At 36.6% G+C, this 22,462-nt stretch overlaps 1 protein-coding gene across 3 annotated transcripts in view; it reads right to left on the reverse strand.

Moving 5' to 3' along the window:
* Positions 1-2,183: 2,183 nt before the first annotated feature.
* Positions 2,184-22,462, reverse strand: part of LOC128172377 (uncharacterized) — a 51,600-nt gene continuing 31,321 nt past the window's right edge. For all 3 annotated transcript variants that reach the window (XM_052838179.1, XM_052838171.1, XM_052838184.1), the window contains 40 exons: positions 21,439-21,756; positions 20,961-21,159; positions 20,507-20,766; positions 20,082-20,301; positions 18,947-19,195; positions 18,580-18,723; positions 17,852-18,055; positions 17,364-17,609; positions 16,723-16,918; positions 16,280-16,446; positions 15,428-15,592; positions 14,745-14,873; positions 14,376-14,501; positions 14,046-14,168; positions 13,225-13,350; positions 12,751-13,005; positions 12,368-12,493; positions 11,641-11,766; positions 11,316-11,450; positions 10,715-10,831; positions 10,189-10,458; positions 9,639-9,761; positions 9,259-9,384; positions 8,899-9,021; positions 8,664-8,776; positions 8,243-8,307; positions 8,091-8,105; positions 7,805-7,971; positions 7,544-7,610; positions 7,327-7,337; positions 7,054-7,166; positions 6,636-6,691; positions 6,330-6,517; positions 5,296-5,365; positions 5,088-5,131; positions 4,783-4,939; positions 4,254-4,486; positions 4,059-4,138; positions 3,726-3,776; positions 2,184-3,506 (listed from right to left, as the gene is read on the reverse strand). In XM_052838179.1, coding sequence (XP_052694139.1) covers positions 3,483-3,506; positions 3,726-3,776; positions 4,059-4,138; positions 4,254-4,486; positions 4,783-4,939; positions 5,088-5,131; positions 5,296-5,365; positions 6,330-6,517; positions 6,636-6,691; positions 7,054-7,166; positions 7,327-7,337; positions 7,544-7,610; positions 7,805-7,971; positions 8,091-8,105; positions 8,243-8,307; positions 8,664-8,776; positions 8,899-9,021; positions 9,259-9,384; positions 9,639-9,761; positions 10,189-10,458; positions 10,715-10,831; positions 11,316-11,450; positions 11,641-11,766; positions 12,368-12,493; positions 12,751-13,005; positions 13,225-13,350; positions 14,046-14,168; positions 14,376-14,501; positions 14,745-14,873; positions 15,428-15,592; positions 16,280-16,446; positions 16,723-16,918; positions 17,364-17,609; positions 17,852-18,055; positions 18,580-18,723; positions 18,947-19,195; positions 20,082-20,301; positions 20,507-20,766; positions 20,961-21,159; positions 21,439-21,756 — 5,727 coding nt within the window. In that variant the 3' untranslated portion in view covers positions 2,184-3,482. The remainder of the gene's footprint in view (positions 3,507-3,725; positions 3,777-4,058; positions 4,139-4,253; positions 4,487-4,782; positions 4,940-5,087; positions 5,132-5,295; positions 5,366-6,329; positions 6,518-6,635; positions 6,692-7,053; positions 7,167-7,326; positions 7,338-7,543; positions 7,611-7,804; positions 7,972-8,090; positions 8,106-8,242; positions 8,308-8,663; positions 8,777-8,898; positions 9,022-9,258; positions 9,385-9,638; positions 9,762-10,188; positions 10,459-10,714; positions 10,832-11,315; positions 11,451-11,640; positions 11,767-12,367; positions 12,494-12,750; positions 13,006-13,224; positions 13,351-14,045; positions 14,169-14,375; positions 14,502-14,744; positions 14,874-15,427; positions 15,593-16,279; positions 16,447-16,722; positions 16,919-17,363; positions 17,610-17,851; positions 18,056-18,579; positions 18,724-18,946; positions 19,196-20,081; positions 20,302-20,506; positions 20,767-20,960; positions 21,160-21,438; positions 21,757-22,462) is intronic.

Raw genomic sequence — 22,462 nt, forward strand, 5'->3', positions numbered from 1 at the left:
ATTTCCGAGGTTACGTAAAAATCGATGTTTATTTTCTTTATATCTAAATCAATTCACGACATATGGTTAAAAATGTATGAAAAAGCTATCCCTTTTAACAAGAGGACATAAATAATGTAATTAAAAACGACATATTTTATTGGGTTAAAACAGAGTTTTAAAAACTTGTCAAGGCTCGCGTGATAATTTGGGAAGTAATCATGGCGAATGTAGAAGTTGCCTATCCCGTTAGTATGTAAATACATGTACGTCCCTGGTAAAGATTTACAGATTCTAACTACAACACTAAATCCACAATATTTTCTGACACAGGAGCTAGGAAATCACTAAGCATTGACTCATGAATAGGAGAATAACACGTAAGAAGGCAGGACAGTATTTCATAGTTGCAAATTAATCTCGTGTATGACTGTGGGACAGAGCTCAATACAGAGTGTAAAATAAGTTTGCTTCCTACAAGTCGAGTACTGCCCGAGACAGCTCAAATGCTCAGGAGATCGGGCAAAACTCGCAATTCCCAAACTTCCCAAAACTCAACACACGTACCTTCCAAAGCCAAGTCCAAAGAGAATCCTATTTATTTGGGTACTCTTTGCTTTGATAGGACGTTCCGTTGATATAGCCATGACCTGGACACATTATCCAGAAAATAAGACGGAGCAGAAATCTCAAGAAAATGCATGAACTTCTCTGGTGTCTGTAGCAAGTGCAATTTTGCTCATTATTGGAATGAGAGTTGTCTGTATTACATAAAATTATATAAACTGGATATTCAATAAAACATGACTGTCTTCCAATGGGCATGACACATTAATGGTCTTAGAAAAATAAGACAATCGCTCCAAATAAAGTTAATTCATAAATCGTATGTGTTAATTATGTTCTTATCCTAATTCACTAATGAGTTTTAAATTTCCACTAACAATTATCGTTTTTTCTTCACTTTAGTAGCAATTAAAATTTTGCATCATGCATATCATTAAACCTAAAAACTTGCGTAAGGTACCTTAAAAAGCATTGAATAGCTTATTTTTGGATGTCGTCGGTCCTATGACACATTAAGCTGTTCAGAAAAATTGAATACCGCGCGTTAGCGGGTTATGTAATTTTTTTTCTGCAACGATCGCTACCTTCATAACCCGCATGAATCACAAAAGAAAGCATTTTATTGTTTATATTAACATCTTTCTTTGAACTTATTAATAAATTTATTACTAAAAGTAAGTTAACGTACGTAAGTAGGTTAGCTAAAAGAAACAGCCAACACTTTGAGTCTGTCGTCATCATGATTATTTCATGCAGTCCGTGATATTTCGTAGGTCGCTGTAGGTTTTGACCAATCGATAAACAGGGCGTATCAATTTCAGCCCTCTCGGTTTCTCGTCAATTCCAGCCGCTGTAGATTTCGACCAATCGATAAACGGGGCGTGTAGATTTCAATCTTGCTGTTTGTATAGAGCTGTGAATTAACCATAAGTTCCGTAATAAACAGAGGGAATAATACTTGGTAGATGTAAATATATTCGAATATATGAATACATTATATTGAATATAGTTTGTTTTATCTTATTAAGTGTTATCATTTTTAGGTGAAAAACAAAGAAGGAACGTCAAGCAAAATTTTTTTTTCACATTATTTTAATACCAATTTGATATACCCGGTATTTAAAACAGAGGTGGAATCATAAATTTCCAAACGGAGAGGGTGGGTGCAAACAAAATATTAGAGGTTTTTGGATAAGCATTTGGAAGGGGCAGATTCCCCCCCCCCTCCAAAAAAAAAACCCATTCTCAAAATTTAACTTTTTAAAACAAATATATTTTTATCATAATACGTTAATATAAGTATAGAAAAATAAGACGATATTTGTACATTAAATGGGGTAATGGGGTTGGGACAGTAGAATTAAACAGAAATAAAACTGAAGATATGTAATAGGATAAAAAGGAAGGATTGTATTTCAAAGAAATACTCATTTCATACTCATTCCTTCATGTTTTTTATATTTAAAGAAAATATATACATACAGTTCATTGTGTCTGATTTGATACACAAATCACATTTTTGGTACCTCCCCTACCCTTGTCTTAGAAATAAAACATGCACTCAAATCAGACTCTGAAACCACTGTATGTATTTCATCTGAAGCAAACTACAAGAACAATAGACAAACTCCACCAAATTGTATGAAATATATTTAATTCATAAAAATATTAATATAAAAATATAAGATATATTAAATAGAATTTGTAAACAATTGAACCTCATAGATGCATCAACATATATTTTTATAAGCAAATTAGGGAGAGAACTTTAAGAATCACAAAAATAAGACATGTTCAATTTTGTTCAAGTGTGTTCAACATAAATTGACTTTAACACAGGTATAAATATTAAAACAACATAAATAATCAGAAGCTAGCTACCATAGTATAGAGTTGATCATGATGAAATGCTATATTTTGCACAGACTTTCTCAATCTGCCTCCCCCATACCCCACTATATAGTGTAAACATCTGAACTTCAATAATGAATAGATGGACGGATAAGTATAGTACACAGACTATCAGCAGAAGTAGTAATGTACCTTCCTGAGTCAATCAGTAGTTCTGATACACCCCGCTACAGCTCTGGAACGAGCAATAGCATGTCAGAATGTTCAGCTGAATTTAACCAGATTCATATTGAACAGGGGGATAAGGGGCAGTCGGTCATTACTTTCTGAATCATTTACAAAATTAATCGAACTATGATTGGCTGGTAAGACTTTAGAAGAACCTCAGATGTGTATACTGTGTATATTTAATTATTAAAACAATGTCACGGAATGTGAAATAAAGCAGTACATGTACAACATAAGATCTAGTTTATACAGTTACCATAGGCCTCCACTCTAGTTCATTGGCCGTGTTTCTTACTGATATAGTGAGCCACTAAATAAGAGAGCCAGAGTCTCCCTTCTCCACGTTTGTTGCATACAATGTATCAAAGCTTACACTCACAACAAGTTAAAACACATGAATTAAACAATCTGGCAAGTGGACATATCAGTCAAGAATAATAGCTGAACACAAAGAAAATCTCATGAAAGGGAAACAACTCTATAAGAACCAGACTGTCTGTATCTCTACAAACAACTCCCACGAGGATTGCATTATACATAATAAACAATATTCGTCTACTAAACTAGTATTTTTATGCTTCCATACTAGATGATGCACTGACTATTTAGTGACGCATCTTGATCCCACAAAGATGAAATGCTTGGCACTTCAACAAACAAAGAACAAATAAAAACACAAAGAGTTTGATATCAGCACCATTACAAGTCTGTGAAACTAATGGAGGATGGCGGGCATGAGATGGATGTGGCGATGTCTCGTTAAGTTAAAGATGATAATGTACGTCTTTGGTTGGTTCCTTCACGAGGAAGGATTACTGGTAGTATGTACGTCTTTGGTTGGTTCCTTCATCAGGAAGCTACGCTTCAGACCCAAAGTCTTCCTGTAAAAAAAAATAAAACCCAGCTAATAGAGTACCAGTACCGATATTGTATAATTATACCAAAATTTATTTATTAACACATAATTATAGTAATTGATTAAAAGACTAAATAAACTGAAAACCTAAAATACAAGACTTAATCAAAACTTAATCAAATAATCTTAAAATAGACGCAAAACACTCTTAAAGTAGACAATAATAGAATAAATCGAATATTACCATATAAGGAGCTGTGGGCGTTTGCGCAAAACTTGGTCTATCTATTCGAAACTGTAACAGAAGAAATATATAAATTCATCTAAAAGACTTATTAAATAATACTCACTGAATGTAAAGACAACAGTATTATACAAAGAAGCATCTAACTTCATTTAAGAACACATATTTTTTCTTTGACAAAATGTTTCCTAAAACAAGGTGTTATATTACGTAAAATCAAAACATGTATATATATTTTCACATGAAATAAGTGAAATTTAAGCCTGCTTTGCTGGGTGTTATGTGTTTGATATACTCCAGAATTATGACAAGTTTATTTGAAGCTTAGTTTACCTCCTCCTTGGGGTCCAGTGTATTGAACAGAAAGTCCCAGGAAAAGTTGGAGGAGGGAGGGAGGTCTTCTCTACGAGATTCTGAAAAACAGGAATCGAGAAAATCAAGATATCTTGTCAAACCAAAATCACTCATATTTAATGAGTAAAAGGATACACACTACAGAGGTAATTACTATGAGGTGAAATCACTCACCGAAATAGGAACTTTCATTGAAGGTGTCTCCTTCAGGTCTATAGAACCTGTTCCCGTAGCTGAAGGGCAGCTCAGGGAATTCCTGCTGTTGTCTCTGGGAGTCAATGATGTCCCTGGGCTGCTGACCAAAGGGCGATGCTCCAAACATTCCCACCCCCAGCCCCCCAAACTCCTGGGGTTTGTGTCCCGAAATCTTGGAGCTGACAGAGCCAAATGCTGCCCGGATATGGTAGCTAAAGTAAAAATCAGGTCGAAAAATCAATTCTTTTTATTCAAATCCATGGTTTAAATAATCAAGAAAGAATACATAAGACAGGTTATATAAAAGCACGACAGCACCTTTTCATAAGACCACGAAACTATCGAATACTCAACTATATATAATATTTTCCAAATATAGTTCACAGAATCAACTATCTTATAAATAGTATAAACTCCAACGGTTCAGATAAGAAATTAATAGTGTTTGAATAGGCTGAAAAAGAAAAAAAAAAAACTAAGTTGCCTAAAAGCATTAATTAATACTCACGGATCTACGGACGAGAACTCCGAGTCTGTGCTGGACCGACGGGCCCGTCTACGTCGTCGACAGAGGAGACACATCAGTAGTAGAACCAGGAGGGAGAGGATCAGCCCCAGGGGTAGACCCAGACCCAGGCCAAGAATCAGGTCAATGTTAGAGGGCACTGTAAACACAAGTTACCTCCCTTAGTAATCACTCTGTATTCTAATATTAGAGAATGCTAATGATGATGATGACACTGATAAAAATTCTTTATAAGTTTACCAATATAAGTTTATTCAAGTAAAACACAAATATTGAATGACCCTGACCTTCTGTTTGTGCGGGGGTGGTAACAGTTGTGGCCGGGGCTGCCCTGTAAATGAGAAAGAGGCTTTTAATCATTCCATTTGATGACTAATTGGTTTGACACAAAGAGTTTTATTTACACAGTTGAAAATCCAGAAAAAGAGGTTGACTATATTATTACCGACATCAAGGAGACATAAAGAGAAGTGGAATCCAAGGACAAGTACTTACACACACTGGTATTCATTTGTTGCCTTTACACAGATTTGTTGTGCAGAGCATGTGTAGCATATCACTGCGACTGTAAAATAATGGAGCATTGTAAGATAATAGATCACTGATAGAGGTTTAATGTATAGAAGATGATGGCCCATCCCTGATAGAGATTTAATTCATAGAAGATGATGGCCCATCCCTGATAGAAGTTTAATGCATAGAAGATGATGGCCCATCCCTGATAGAGACTTAATGCATAGAAGATGATGGCCCATCACTGACAGAGGTTTAATGCAAAGAAGATGATAGCCCATCCCTGATAGAAATTTAATGTATAGAAGATGATGGCCCATCACAGATAGAGATTTAATGCATAGAAGATGATAGCCTAACCCTGATAGAGGTTTAATGCATAGAAGATGATGGCCCATCCCTGATAGAGGTTCAATGCATAGAAGATGATAGCCCATCACTGATAGAGATTTAATGTATAGAAGATGATAGTCCATCACTGATAGAGGTTTAATGCATAGAAGATGATGGCCCATCACTGATAGAGATTTAATGTATAGAAGATGATAGCCCATCACTGATAGAGATTTAATGCATAGAATATGATGGCCCATCACTGATAGAGGTTTAATGTATAGAAGATGATGGCCCATCACTGATAGAGATTTAATGCATAGAAGATGATGGCCCATTAGCTGCAATAATGTAGCCCTCTCCCGATTTTTTTTTTTTTTTTACACATCAGATATAAAAAATCGGAGAGGGCTACATTATTGCAGCTAATGGCCCATCACTGATAGAGATTTAATGCATAGAAGATGATGGCCCATAATGAAAGCATAATAATCTAAATCTAATTGGAACACATGTATTCATGCAGTCCGTGATGACTGAGGTTGTCTCTGATTCTTCTAATTTAAACACATTTTATTGAGAAATCAAATGGATTTGGTTACAGGCAAAGCCTATATAAACTCTCTCCAGAAATGAATTCTCCTTCAGTACATAGGTCTCAGTGTGTTTGTCTGGAGACTTACTGAGGCTGGTGGAATTTCCTATGTAGGTCTGGTTGTTGAGGGCCACACAGCTGGGGTCTAGGTCCAGGCACTTCTTGCTGTCCACCGTTTGATATAGCGTCTGCCCGACCGTCCGCCTGACACCCTCCGTCACACTGGTGTTCAGTGATACGTGGACAACAATCTGGGTTTTTGAGTTTGATATCTCCCTAGTAACAATTATAGATATTATGTAGTTAATTAACATGTGTACTTTCACATCAAATGGTCGAGTTATATTTGTCAACTCCTCATTTCAAAGAAAAAAATCAAAATTTTATTTCTTACCTAAACTCGCTGACATAGATCTCTTCAATGTTTGTCAGGGTCAGTATTGTACCAAGCTGCAAGAAATCAAATCATTAATTTTACATTTATAACAAGAACCTACAGGAATAAAAGTCATTTGTTTTTTTAAAATAATTAAAGATCCGTTCTTGTGTAACTAAGTTTTTTTTGTCATTGACAGAATGACCTAAAAAGGAGCTAAAAATAATGCTCTTAACATTTTATGAAATATCAATGTCATAACAAAACGTCCTCAACCTTTGACCTTGAACTGTATTCTATGTATTCACCAAGGTCTTTTTTACAGATATCAAAACTAAAGTGACCACACTTGAGTATATCTCTCATTTGTTTTCCAAGCTTATATAACTTTTCAGAAGAAGGATTTATAAACCAAGATGAAGTAGAGATGTCTTACAGAGGATGCGATCTTGTCCGAGTACTCTTTGAATCCGGGGCTACGGGAGTCATTGAGAGCGGGATCAAAGTCCCTCTCCAAGGACAGCTGTACCATCAAAGTCTTGTCCTCATCTACAATCACAATTACACATCATAAGGAGGATATACACATTACAATATATAGGTAAAGATTAACAGAAAGCTACAAAATATGTTATTATTCCAAGGGCAAACTGCTTTGATGGCTGGTTTTGATGCCAATTCTTTTTATTAATGATAGTTTTGTACTCACCAAGGGAAGATCTATAAAAACAAGAAAATAAAATATAACAGAGATATAATGGTGCTGCAATGATACAGATTTTAAAATTTACTACCCATATGTAGCAATATAACATTACATTAAATCCTATGGAAATAGTCAGTGGCATTGTGATTATAATAAGTAGATTTCTCTGCATTTTTACAGACTTAAGTGATGAGATGTGACTGTGTGTACATGTACTAACCTGCAGAGGTACTCAGAAGCAGTGTGGAAGTAACAAGATTGTGGACACAGCACACACTGGGCAGGCTCTACACAAAGACATCACAATCAAATGTATGAACAGCATAGGAAACAATCTAATACAAATGCTGTATCATGAATGAACTACCAGCATAGGAAAACAATCTAATATAATTATTGGTATCAGGTGCATTAACTTTTTATTTGTAAATGTACGACGTTCATCTTTCCCGATCATTCTTTGTGGTTGACTGGTACTCACCTTGACTGGTTCCTACAGTAGGTTCACGCAGGATATTGTACTTGGAAAGTCTGACACTGATTTTGGAGCGTCGGAGGTTTACCAGAGCAGAGCTCACATTGGCTATGTCATCGGGGGTAACATCTCTGTCCATCACCAGGTAGAACTCCACAGTCGTATTGCCAGACCTAATCACAATGAATGGCATAAAGAATGAATTATCTTTATAATAAAGCAGTGCAGAGGAATTGAGATTTATTAGCTACTTAATTGAGAGCACTCGAAATCTGTCAGATTGTGAACTTACTGTGCAGCATCTTTCCTGAAATAAAAAAAAAAACATCATATTAAGTCTCCTCATTGTTATATCTATTAAACATAAAGAAAAATTCTCTCAATCATTTAGTAACAATGTTTCACTTAGTTCACATGATGCAGCCAGCTGGAAGAATTTCTCACCTGAATTTTGTAACTACAGGCACAACATTTTCGAAACCAGGTATCTCTCTGAAGGATTTTCTCAACTGTGAAACATAAAGTATAATAATGTAAAATGTAATTATTATAATTTTTAAACAGGCCAGTGCGTGTATATATAGATAAAATCACAAGGAAATTATAAATTGATTATTATGATAGTATAAAATTATGATTAGCAATAAAAAAAAAAGCCCAATACAGTTTCAAAGTCAAATAAAATTTATATTTTGGGGTAGTTAGAGTATCTGATCAGACAGGAATGTTTCATTGCTGGTACACTAACAAGACTGGTACACTAACAAGACTGGTACACTAACAAGACTGGTACACTAACAAGACTGGTACACTAACAAGACTGGTACACTAACAAGACTTTGTGTCTGACACTGAGTTTACTTACAGAGTCCTCAAAGTCTTTCTTGGTGTTCTTGTAGATGGCAGTTGGGGGGTGGAGAAGGTCCTCCAGGAAGGGGTAATCGGTGGTCATGTTGACAGGGATCTTGTTGTCTATGGCTACAAACATCAAACAAGATGTGTAATAGCTTGTGTAATGACCAGGGTATCAGTCATAATATAAAATTAAGTAATAGATGGGGAAGCGTGAACAGACCAACACGAGAAGTCAGGTAACCTACCAACACAAGTTTCGTTGTTTTGTGGGTTTAAGCGAGAGTTCGAGCTGCAGTAACATTCAGGGTTTCCATCCTTGATTCTACAGGCATAAGAACAGTTCTTTGCAGCATTACAGGGATCCAAATCTGAAAAAATGTACAAGTCTAATATTTAAACAAATCTATGAAATGATAAGTATTCAAAATCAGTACCGTATTATCATTACATGGAATGCTTTGCTGCTGCATTACAGCAAGAATTTTAATTCAATTATTACTTCTATTTACGTCAAGTTAATAATTATTCCCTATGAAATTCAGTCATGATCCAATTTATCTTTGCAAGCAGAATGCTATCAGTGGTTATATGACACCTGTGCTTACCTTGGACACAGGTGCGCTGGTCATCGGCCAGGTGGAAGCCCGTGTGACACTGACAGAAGAAGCTGCCCAGGGTGTCCACACAGATCTGTTGGCAGTCGTCACTCTTCAAAGTACACTCGTCTAGATCTGAATTGGAATTCATCGTTAAAATATTTAAAACACAAGTGGAATTCATCGTTAGAATATTTAAAACACAGTAAAAATTAATAACTAATTTAATTTTAATTAAGCCACCTGAAAACTGAAACATGACCACTATCATTTATATTAATTTAACAAAACAGCAAAGTTGAATATTTCTAATGCCATCATGGTAATAATAAGTATTGGTAATTATTTTCCACACTATCATCTGATACAAAGCTGGACATAGAGCTCACTATGGCATGTCTTGTTGTCAGCGTCCAGTATGAATCCATCGCTACAGGAGCAGAGGAATCCACCGTCCATGTTGTAACAGCGCTGGGAACAGTCATGCTGGTTTGTCTCACACTCATTGATGTCTACAATTTAATCAAGGACGGTTAATGAAATTTCACAAATCCAGTAAACAAATTTTATCAAATTCAATAAACCTGCTCACAAGAAAAGTCTTGGCTGCGATATTTATTGTTATTTTTACATACAGAGATTCTGTATCCTTTCATTTAATAACTGGGTTTAATGCAAAACGTGACAGATGGGAAAAAGATACCGCATCTCAATAGAATGTCCTTATATGTCCAAGTTTTTTTTACACAATTTGGCTGTAATGTTTTGGTATATTACATGCAACATAAAGCATGTATCACATTTTCTTTTCACATACAATATCAGATGAGAGATGGTCATAAATCTAGAGACTACAGCTAACAAAATGAAGTTGTATTAACCTGTTGTTGTTAATCATGTTAATGTTAAGACCACTGTTTGACAGTAATTATAAGGTACCTGTGCACTGGGTACTCTGACCGTTGGAGAGTTTGGTATATCCAGGATCACACTGACAGATGTAGGATGGCTCACGGTTCACGCAGTGAGAGTTCTCTCTGCACTGATTGGTGGAGCTGTTGTGACATTCATCTATGTCTGTCGAGCACAGGGCGCCGGTCCAGCCGGCCTCGCACACACACCCTCCCAGAGAGTCACAGTAAAGTGCCCCCACTCCACAGCCACACTGGTTCTCACAGCCAACGCCCCAACTGTCTGTCTTGTTACAACCTTAAATGAAAACAAGTTTTTCGTACGTACTATACTACGGTTGGTCGGTAAAATGATCAAAGAGGCTCGATCTTGTGTGCATAAATTCATTGGTCTCTGCTACATTAATACTGTTGTAAATTCTTGCAATATATCATCAAAAACCTACTGAGCTCAACACAATACAATAAATTATATAGCATCTCAAATACAGATATTTCATGGATGTCAAACTTCAGGTCACAGGGACCTAGTGAAATACCGGTACTCTGCTTACCTTGACACGTTTTCTTGTCTGCCAGCAGACCATTCCCCGGGGGGCATGAGCAATGAAATCCCCCCGCCGTGTTGTTACAGAGGTCTGAACAGCCATGTGCAGCACACTCATCTATGTCTGTAAAGATTGTCATAAAAGAAACAAGATTGTATGAATTCATTTACTGGTACTCATATAAACCTTACACTTTTATCATATTTATAAAATTATAATATCTTCATATACCTTATATACAAGTTTATTGTATACAAATTTTGGACCCGTTCTGTTACATTTTCAATTAATTGCCAAAAAAATCATAACTTTTGATACATGCTCATGGTCTGGATATGTCTGCTACATATGTTGGAATGTTTGCTTGGGAAACTTTTTGTAAGTTTTTCAATGCCAAATGTTTTGTCAAATTTATCAAAATGTAAACAATCTTAAAGGCAAACTCAGAAATATACTGTTAATTATACATTTTATTCCTCTTTTTCCACAATGTAATATCCACTCAAGTGCTTTGTTAGTATACACAGAAACCATTAATTTAACATAGTAAAAATATCTATGTTAACAGTAAATAGTTGATGCCAATAATTACAGATATTAAGTGTACCTGTGCACTGGTTGGAGGTCTGATTGAGCCGATATCCCTGGAGACAGAAGCAGAAGGGGGAGCCTGAACTGTTGGTTGTACATCCTCCCAGGGCCTCATCACAGGTCAGGCTGGATCCCTCACAGGGGTTGGAGGCTAATCAAGTACAAACAATGGAACAGATTAATAACTTGAATGAGTAGAAATTGAGAATTAACAAAATATGTTTGTTGAAGATTAATTATTGTGAGAGCTGGTTGGATGCGGATAATGCAGAGATTCCAAAATATCTGATTCAGAATAAGAATTAAGAGCTATTGTAAAGGGCTGGTGTGCAGAAGCTTACATTTGACACAGGTCCTCCTGTTATCCTGTAGTAAGTAGCCTATGTTACATTTACAGTTGTAGCTACCCTCGGTGTTGACACAGTGATGATTACATTCATCTGTCTGAAGCTCACACTCATTCACATCTGATGAAAAAAAAACAATTCGACTTAAAAAAATACAACTATAAAGAAATCCAATATCTGACACCATGACTGATGTAAACAGAGCTTATGGCTTGTTGAAACATATATAAATATAACCACCTTAAATAAACATTCTAATAAATTGGACAATATCATTACTAGTTTACATTAATCAGCTTAAAACATAAAGAGCATGTTACCTCACTGATGTACCTATAGTTATTATAACTACTAACCATGTAATAATATATTGGTATACCTCTCACTGATGTACACTTACCTACCATGTAATAAATATCCTATCTTTCTCTCTGATGTATAGGTTACTACATTGTAATAAATACTTGTTATACCTCTAACTGATGTACAGGTAACTACCATCATGTAATAAAAATCTTGTTATACCTCTAACTGATATACACATAACTACCATGTAATAAAAATCTTGTTATACCTCTCACAGATGTGCACGTAACTATCATTTAATAAAAATTTTGTTATACCTCTCACAGATGTACACGTAATTACCATGTAATAAAAATATTGTTATACCTCTCACTGATGTACATGTAACTACCATGTAATAAACATTTTGTTATACCTCTACATTGTCCAGACGCCTCTCTTTGATACCCAGGCAGGCAGTCACATCGATAACTTCCCAGGGTATCGGCACAAACCTCCAACACTGTACAGTTGTAGAGAGACTCCTTGCACTCGTTAATATCTGAATAAACAGACAAATGTCATCCACTGGGTAAATATAATTGATCAGATGTTAAAATTCATATATTGGTCATATGAAATATGTGTCTTAACACTGTGTTATAACTTTGATTTATATCTGTGACAGTAGTTTATCACTCTGTACAAACTTGAACTTTATGTATTGTAAAAAAGATATAGAAAGGGTTACATTTTATTCATGTATTACTGCAAACAAACGGACATTTAGTTCTGAATTGAAGTAATTGTATGACCTACTTTCACAGTTTCCAGTGGTCTGATTCCTCAGGTAGCCCGCCTTACACTGACACACATAGGACCCGGGGGTGTCCACACAGTTCTCCAGACCCCCGCACGGTCCCCCACCCACACACTCGTCAATGTTGACCTCACAGTGGGTCCCTGACCAACCGTCCTTACACTGACAGCCAAACTTAGAATCACAGGAGATGGAATTCTGGGTACAGTCACATGACTGGTTACAGTTCACGCCCCAGTGAACAGTGTCACATTCTGCAAGATCAGAGGATAAAGATAATCATCTTCTTGAATCATTGAAAGATAAATGCGCATGATTCACAATAAGTACACAATAAAATCTTCTGATGATAATTAAACTCCAAACTATAGTAGGTATTTTTACAGAAATTAAGTTGTAGAATGATCAAAAAACAAATTCTTTGACAAAAAGTAAAGTTAATCCATAAAATCCCTATGATCAATTTCCATTACCTGTGCAAGATTTCTGGTCATCCATCAGTTGGAAGCCTGTCACACAGCTACATGTATATCCGCCTTCAGTGTTTGTACACAACTGAGGACATTTCTTGCCAGTCACCTCCAGACATTCATCAATATCTGCAGTGAATTGCAACTAGACATTGAAAATATAGATTAAGATTTAATAATGCAAATGTCTAGAGAAAATCTTATTGCCCAACCAGTGACCATCCGCCATTCCCTGTTAAAGTGTTCAGAATAAGGAAATTCTGGGGTTTTTTTTGTTTTTTTTTTAAGTTAAATACTTATTCTTCTGAACAGAAATAATAACGGCAGCATTTGAAATGGGTATATGCCTCTAACTTTTTTTAGAATTAGTAGGACGACAAAATAGACGTGCCTTTAAGCAACCTAGTTCCTATACTTGCGCAGTATATAATTTATTGTGACATTTTGTATCAGTGTGCTTGACACATGTCAGAAAAGAGGATTTGCAATTTTAAAGGCAAGGGTTAGGGTAAAATAATTACCACACAAAGGAAATAATTGTAATTGTTTGATGTACACCCTTTCCAAAACTGGAAAATTCCCTTCTTTTACTTTCATTTTCAGAGTTTTTCAATACAGATGCATTTTGCTGGAAAATGAATCCAACATCACATTACATAATTTTTAACATGATAGAGACAATCTGATGAGCTTTCATTTCAAGGGGTCCCTCAAACATTAGGGCAGGAGCTATGAACTCTAATTTTAACTTAACATTACCATCTATGGAAAATCAGTAAGACTGGACTATACACATATACTATATAGTATACAAGTATACATACCACGGCAAGCTTTCCCGTCCTCTGCTAGTGTGAAGCCGTCTTTACAGTAGCAGCGGGGGGATCCTGACTCCACAACACAGATGTGAGAGCAGCCAAAGTTGGTGCAGCCAACTGGGACAATGTCTATATGAGAGAAAAAGAATGACTTTAGAATGTAGACTCTAATACTAACTTTTGTACATTGCAATAAACATGTAATCATCTATAAATATCTGAGATTTGCATTAATTATTTGTAATACTGACAAATTAATTTTCAATAAAAATAGTTAAACAAATTTTCAATTAGTTTGCAAACACATAGATATGTGCTAATAGTTTCTACACGCACCTTGCTGACAGGTTTTGTTGTCCTGGCTCAGGATATAGCCCTTTCTACAGGAACACACATATCCTCCCTCTGTGTTGTTACACAGCTGTTCACATTCACTCGTTTGTTCTAAGCATTCGTTCACATCTGAGCAATCAAAACACAAAATTTTAAGGTCACTGAATTGGATTATTTTATATATTTCATAAATTAAAATTATTTGTTTAAGAATATATTTTCAGCAATTTGCTAGGAATTACAAATCTGCAGTACCGGTAATTAAAATCTAAGCTGTACCCTACTGTTGAGATGATATCAAAAGTCTATTGCTCTCAGGTAGATTTTTGATTCTTTAGTTTCTGTTTGATGTTTTACTACCTCTTTTCTTACCGAGACATTCCAGGTCCTGGTTGGGGTCTGAACGGTACCCTGACTGACAGCTACAGCTGAAGGAGCCCTCCACATTGGTGCACTGCTGACGGACTCCACACTGGCTACCACTGACACACTCATCCACATCTGTCAAAGTGCAAGTCTAAATTTACACCTATTCTACACCAAAATCATTAATCAAATTCAACACATGATTTACCACCAGTACTCTCATCCACATTTGTCAAAGAACAAATATTCGAGGTCTACACCATAATCATTAACCAAAGTCAACATTATCTGATCTTTTAAGTGAAAATTTGTCTTTAAAGATTCATAAAACCTTAACTAAAAGAGACATAAATGCAGCTCCTAATAATTTACAGTACCTCCCCACACACTTATTGGTGGAACCTCTCCACACACATATTGGTGGAACCTCCCCACACATATTGGTGGAACCTCCCCACACATATTGGTGGAACCTACCCACACACTTATTGGTGGAACCTCCCCACACACTTATTGGTGGAACCTACCCACACACATATTGGTGGAACCTACCCATGCACTTATTGATGATACCTACCTACACATTTTTGGCAGTACCTACCCATGCATTTATTGGCGATACATTGTACCTATGTAAACCCACACACTTATTGGTGGAACCTTTTCACACATTTATCAGTGGAACCTACCCACACACTTCTTTTCGTTGCCCTGTATGTATCCGGGGATACACTTGTCACATTTGTAGGCTACACTTGTGTTATTATGTTCCTCAGGACTGTTATCTGAGCAAACAGAGGGGGACACACAGGGGTCGTCATGGCAACCATCTATGTCCACTGAACAACTTTCACCTTGAATAAAAAATCACAATATATTTGGTTACAAATCAGTCTTTGCTGGGTAATTATATATGATATCGGAAAATAAGTTCTCACAAAGATGAAATTAATTGGGTTGAGGAATCGATGGCCCCTGAGCCACGTCCTGGTAAAGGTGTAGGTTAATATTCAATATAAAGCTGGGGACTACATGCAGGGGTCAAAGCTAAAGTCCGGGCATTTCAGCAGTTTACAGATCATTGTTTTTTGAGGAAACTGAAATCAGTCTCCTGTAGAAAACATAATTTTTGTGAGACATTATGGACATTATAAGGATTTTTAGAATCACTGCTGAGAAATCACCATTGAGATAAATTAAATTAATTCTGATTTAAAATCACAGAATACTGTAAACCAACTTTTATTTAAGTGCTAGAAATTTTTGCGGCGAGATGCGCGAGAGCCTTGTTGTTGTGAATATTTGTTGCAGGGAACCAGTCCATGTCGTTTGACTGTTACAACAAAATGGGTCTGGATAAGGCTTAGTCACAAATATTTGGCGTCATGAACCTGAGTTTATCTCTAGAAAATTGCAAAATAAACTTGCCACAAATAAAAGTTGGTTTAAAGTAACACTAATATTGTTTATTTCAGGGTTTTTTGGGGGTTTTTTTTATGGGGGGGGGGGGGGGTAATTTTAGTTTTAAAGCATTAGCATACCTTCCCAACCGATGTGACAGATACAGGGTACAGACAGCTGGTTGGGCTGAGAGGTCGGTGTGGGGTGGTCAAAATCACAGTCACCGTGACCAGAACAGCCAGAGCATTTAACAATCACTACAGTCAGGGTGTGGGAGGCTGAACCCTTCATATCCACAGCCCAGAAACTACGGAAAAATAGAATGTATAAAAAAATTAAAGTCAAGTTAATTAAACAGAGTCCCATGTCTACTGCCTCGATATTACAAGAAAAACACAATATTAATTCACTGTATATATACTGGTAAGCTGTATATGATAAATCAGCCACATTAATACAGTGCTTTTCATGTTTGCTATCCAAAAACTATAGGAAACATTTAAACGTTAAATAAGAAATTAACATCCCATGAATGCAGAAAATGCGCACTTTGTTATTGATACCTCAGTTTGATGAAGTGTACCTGATTTGCTGGTGCTCGGCTGTAGGGGTATAGATGTAAGATATGTTAGCTGTTCCGGACCCTGTGGAGTTTCCGTCTGGACTAATCACTGTCACAAGGTCTCCATCCGGATCAAAAGCATCCGCTGACAAGTTCAGACTCTGTCCCAAGGTTGCATTGACCTTCAGCTGACCTTTGATCTCAGGGGGGTTGTTTTCTATAACCAATCCAATGCAAAATATTCACAAGCTTGCGCATAAATGAATGTCATTATTCCATGCATAGATCCAGAAAATTTTTCCAAGGGGGGTCTGACTGTCATTTGAGTTTGCCTGGGGGGGAGGGTTCCAAGGTATATCATTGGAAATCTTAACATGAGTAATTCAAAGAAATTTGAATTTAGCAGGGGGTTGGGGGGTCTGTACCTCCCTGATGAACGCATGATATTACCCCAACCTTTCTCCCAACATTTATAAACATTCAAACAGAATTTGATAATTAAAAACTTTCAATTATACTAACTAATTTGCGGCAATGTAGGAAATCAAGAAAAGAACTTGTATGACTATATGACTTGTACCTTTTCTGACAAATATAATTATTTCTTATTGTGTAATACCCCAGGTAGACCCTTTACAACCCTGGTATATACAACTCTGTACCTGCTTCTAGCTGCCTTTGGACCTCTATGTCCATCACACGTTTGCTGTTGTCTGCGATGTCCTTGTTTCCCGTGATGAGGAAGTCGAACAGACAGCCTCTCTCCCCCTTACACGTCTTATTGGCCTCAGCTAGCCGCGTAGAGTTAAAGTCCTCCAGGAACATTGGTGTAAAGCTGGTGTTCTGGTACATATTGCAGTCCTCTCCAGCTCGGTAGTAGAATAGGGATTCATTACAGTCTATGCGCCCTACAAATAACAAATATTTACATTTTTTTATTAATCAAAACACCAACTTCTTTCATGTACGTCATTTTTATCTCAGTTTTTTTGTTCTTTAGATTTGAAGTTTAAATTGATCATAAAAAATAACCAGCAAAATGTAGAATTTTTGTGAAGATGAACATATGAACATTGTAATATAAATGGTTCAAACGGCAGAGCGCAAGGGTAAAGCATTTCTGATAAATAAAATGAGTTCATGTACTAACAAGATTCTCCAAAGATAGAATATATGTCTCTTTCAGTGGGGGTTTCTGGTAGAACTGAGCCATTTTTCAGGGTCAGGTCATCGGTGGAGTTGCCGTTAACGTTTCCCAAAAGTCCCCCGATAGAGGTGACATTTGACAGAGATGTCGGAAGCAGCACGGTCAAATCCAACATCTCTACATTGAAAGATATTGTCAGGGCAATCTCTGAAATGAAAAATGTTAAATAATTATATATATATATATATATATATATTCAACATCAATATATATTCTGTAGATGTAGATTAAATACTATATCAATTAAATCACATAATGTACAGTGTACGAAATAAACATTCTTGTATGCATGAATTAAATTTTAACATTCAAGCAAACATATAAATTATAGAAATTTAAAATTAAAAAAAAAAAAAACACTACATTTGGTGGAGGCATTTCTTTTATTAGTTAATTAACCATTTCATATGTAATATTTCTTCTAATTTAATTTAAGTTATAGACTAGAAGAAATTTTTTCATTTGTTAATATTGCGTAAAACAATGTTTTTTTTAAAATGACTTATTGCAATTCACCAATGATAACGAAGTGACCGCAGTGGTAACTATGCACGCAGATTAAGGTTGGTTTCATACTATAATCTAAATGACTGGGCATGCATGTTTATCCACAAATTAATAATGAACCAATTAAGAAATAACTCTGACAGTAAAATTCAACCAAATCAGACCTGAAGCAAAGAGGATTTGTACTGAATGGTTGCTGAGCTGGGATTTACGAGACAGACGAAGCTGGTTGTGGATTGTACATATGTAGTTCATGTCCTGGTAGAACTCGTTGGTGACATCCAAGCCGTTACAGAACACGATCATCCCTGAAAATGTACAAAACAAACTGTGTCTGCATCTACATCTTACAGGATGGTCTACAGATTTCTAGGTATACTATTATGTGTCGAAAAATTGGTGTGTGTTGCCAGTCCTTTCTTTTCAACACTAGTTTAACATAAATACTTTACAAAGAGAGAGAGAGAATGATGTACAGTTATAACGATATAGACATTACTTTCTGATAATTCCATCAGTATGAAATCTCACCATTTTTCTGCAGATTGACTTCCACTTGAGCTGTGACATTATCTTCCTTGGCCACGAAGGCACTGAAAATAGAAGCTGGTACTTGGCTCCCAGAAATATTCTGTGCTAATGATGTTCGTGACTGAAGCTCGAAAACTGTTCCTTCGCTTGAGATGTTTCTTATCTCCAGCATGGTGTACTCTCCAATCCCATTGTAAGTATACGAATATCCATCAATCGTGTCAATGTGTGGATCGCCATAGCTAATGCCTAGGTGGAAAATATCAGATTTAATTCAGGAATCATTTCAACAGCTATTACAGTATTCATAGGGATATCAGTTGAAATATTTTTCTCTTTATACAATGAAGATCACTTGAGTTAGTTAATGTTAATTCTTTCTCAGAGTCATAAAGTTGCATAAGGCCAGTGCTTAATTATCCCTGGTTTCCATGGTGCTAAACAGATGAGAGTCTGACTGACTACCCATGGATGGGATACCAGTCCATTGCAGGTTAACTCCCAGCATAAGCCGGTACCCAATTCCAGCTGGGTAGACTGAGACAATGTAGAAATAGTGCCTTGTCTAAGTGCACAATACACAGCATCAAGTGACCACAGCAGAGTTTGAACCAGCAACCTTTAGACCTAATGCCTATGACCACTGAGCCATGTGCTCCACACAAGCAGTTATTGAGCAATTGGTTGAAGTATTGATAAGCATGGTCTGTAAGTCATGAGTTCAAAACCAACTGAGGTTTTTACAGTTTTTAGCCTTTAATAAGAAATATTGAAATGCATTAAATATCGTAGGTAAAAATATGAGCAATTTCAACACTTCAAAACTGTTTCAATGATAAATGTACTCTAATCCACATTACTAGACCAATTAAAGTACCTTTATCTCATAACACCACTGTTGGTAGTGTGGGTAGATGTGTCAGTATTCAGTACATACCACTTTCTGGATATGTCAGTATTCAGTACATACCACTTTCTGGATGTGTCAGGATTCAGTACATACCACTTTCTGGATATGTCAGTATTCAGTACATACCACTTTCTGGATGTGTCAGGATTCAGTACATACCACTTTCTGGATGTGTCAGTATTTAGTAAATACCACTTTCTGGATGTGTCAGGATTCAGTACGTACCACTTTCTGGTGGTTTGTATGACAAGCAGTTGTCAGAGGGTCTCTGGTTGAAGAACAAGTCACAGAGTCCGGCCTTCACACAGCACCAAGTGTAGGGGGTCACATCATGACTCAGGGAGAGGGAGGGGTACAACAGAGGGTTGTACAGGTACACAAAGCCCGCACCTGACACACCCGTCAAAAGGGGCCCCTCGGGGGAACTTGTGCTGTAGCAGCATTTCTAGAAATAAAATGTCATATACATTAAATTACTGATTAGCTATAGATAGATTGGTATTAATATTTGTGCCTTAAATAAATCTACTAAAACTACTGTGATTGGAATTGTTCAGTTTTCTAAAGGTATAATATTGTTTAACAACTACAACGGCTGCATGTATGTAGGAAAGCCATGGCATGCTAGTTGATGGTAAAGAGAACCTTACCCGGGTGAACAAGTAATCCCCAGGGGAATGGACTTTGAAGTAACAGCCTGGTTCCTCTGTGCTGGCCATGAACCGAGGATCAGCCTGCATCTGACGGACATTACATGGACAAGAAGCAAGAAGGCCGTGAGCCAGTGATGTCATTTCCTGCTCGCCTCGAGCTGATGTTATCCTCCAGTTGTGGCACCTCTCCACGTAATTAATGTCAGAATTGGAACAAGTGTCCAACTTATACATCCACAGTCCTTTGGTATTCTTAGCTAATAAAAAAGGTTGATATGTTAAAGTTTCAGATGAGTTTTTAAATTGTCAATTGTAGATATTCATTTCAAAACTGAGGCAGTCTGTTATACAGCAAACATGCAACAATGCTGCTATATTATCACCGTTTTATGCAGACTATTCGTGACATATATATTGTTTATAAGTTAACTTGAAGGCAGCAGAATTATACCATTGTCGCCTTTGTTGATGACTTCACTGTAGATGGAAGGAGTGAGGGAGCCTGGAAGATTGAAAATACTGCGGGGTGATCCTCCACATCGATACCCCATCACAGCTTTCTTCGGGGGCAAGAAATGCATGGCTTTATACAAGAACCCAGTGTAAGTCGTCAGCCCGTCACTGGCCAGCAGAAGTTGAAATGTGGCATTCTGATTATGAATGTAGATGGACATTATAGTAACAATTGATTTTGTTATAGTAATATCGGATTGCGATGTTACCAGTTTACAATTTATAAAAACGCAAACTCCTGACACACAGTAAAATTTGTTGTATTTACTTCATCAGATCATAGGCGTCGGAACCGGGGGAGGTTTAGCTTTCTTGTTTTGGGTTTTTTTTTTAAGTCTAGCCCCCCACTTTCAATTTACTTCCGACGCCACTTTTATTGTATTTATAAATTGTTAAAGAAGAGTTATATAACATACCTGAGTCTCGTGAAGTCGAGCTGGCGACTGAACCACATTCTCCCACGTGACCACAAGCACTGTGTTCGGTTCAAATGAATCCGCTACACTGCTTTCTCTGAAGTTTCCCCTCACTAACGATTTGACCTCGGACATAATTAAGGAAACATCCGTAGAGTCAAATTTATTATACAGATGGTACCAGATTTTGGAGTCATTTTTCAGATCTATGTCTGACCAGAATGGTGCCACTATTTTTTGTGAATTGCCCGATTTTAGCAACGCGGGCTTTGCACTTTCAAAATTTGAATCCAGTGTTATATATCCATTGGTGTGTATCTGAAATTTACAGAAATAATAAACATTAAGGCTTATATTCCAAGAATACTTATATTGCGTTTAAGTCCCACACAATTGTACTATAGACACACGCAATCGCGTTACAAACATGGCAAATAATCAAATAATATGGCGGTTCCCAATTCATCGGCATGCTCAGGGGGATATGGTATAGTCATGTTATATACAGATAAAGAGTTCCTGGTATGTACATGATTCCTTTCTCGGTGATTTCTACCACTGGCTCTGTCATGTACTTTACAAGTAAGTGGTAATACTGACGTGTATGTGATGTGTACATAGTGACTTTGTTTATTAATTTGTTATAGCCACAATATGGCTATGCATAGGCATATGTGGTAATCATATGCATAAACATAGTAAATATGCATAGAGGGATGCGGATAAAACGCACGAATAAAAGACACGATAAAACGACAAAATTGTCCCTCCCTCTCTCCCCCCCCCCCCCTTTTTTTGAATTACTGGAATTACAATGTCATTTAAAGATATTGGTAGGTCAAATCACAGCTAGGGACATCTTATCTCCTCTGCTTTCTATGACATATATATATACATGTATAAATAATACAATATGTATAAATATATGTCATAGAGAGCAGAACGGAAAAGAGGCCAATGTAGTCAAATGAGAGATTAGTATATATGATATTATAGAACTAAGGAGATTTTGGAGCTTAGTGGA

The sequence above is a fragment of the Crassostrea angulata genome, chromosome 1 (assembly GCF_025612915.1).
Source record: "Crassostrea angulata isolate pt1a10 chromosome 1, ASM2561291v2, whole genome shotgun sequence".
Lineage (NCBI taxonomy): Eukaryota > Metazoa > Mollusca > Bivalvia > Ostreida > Ostreidae > Magallana > Magallana angulata.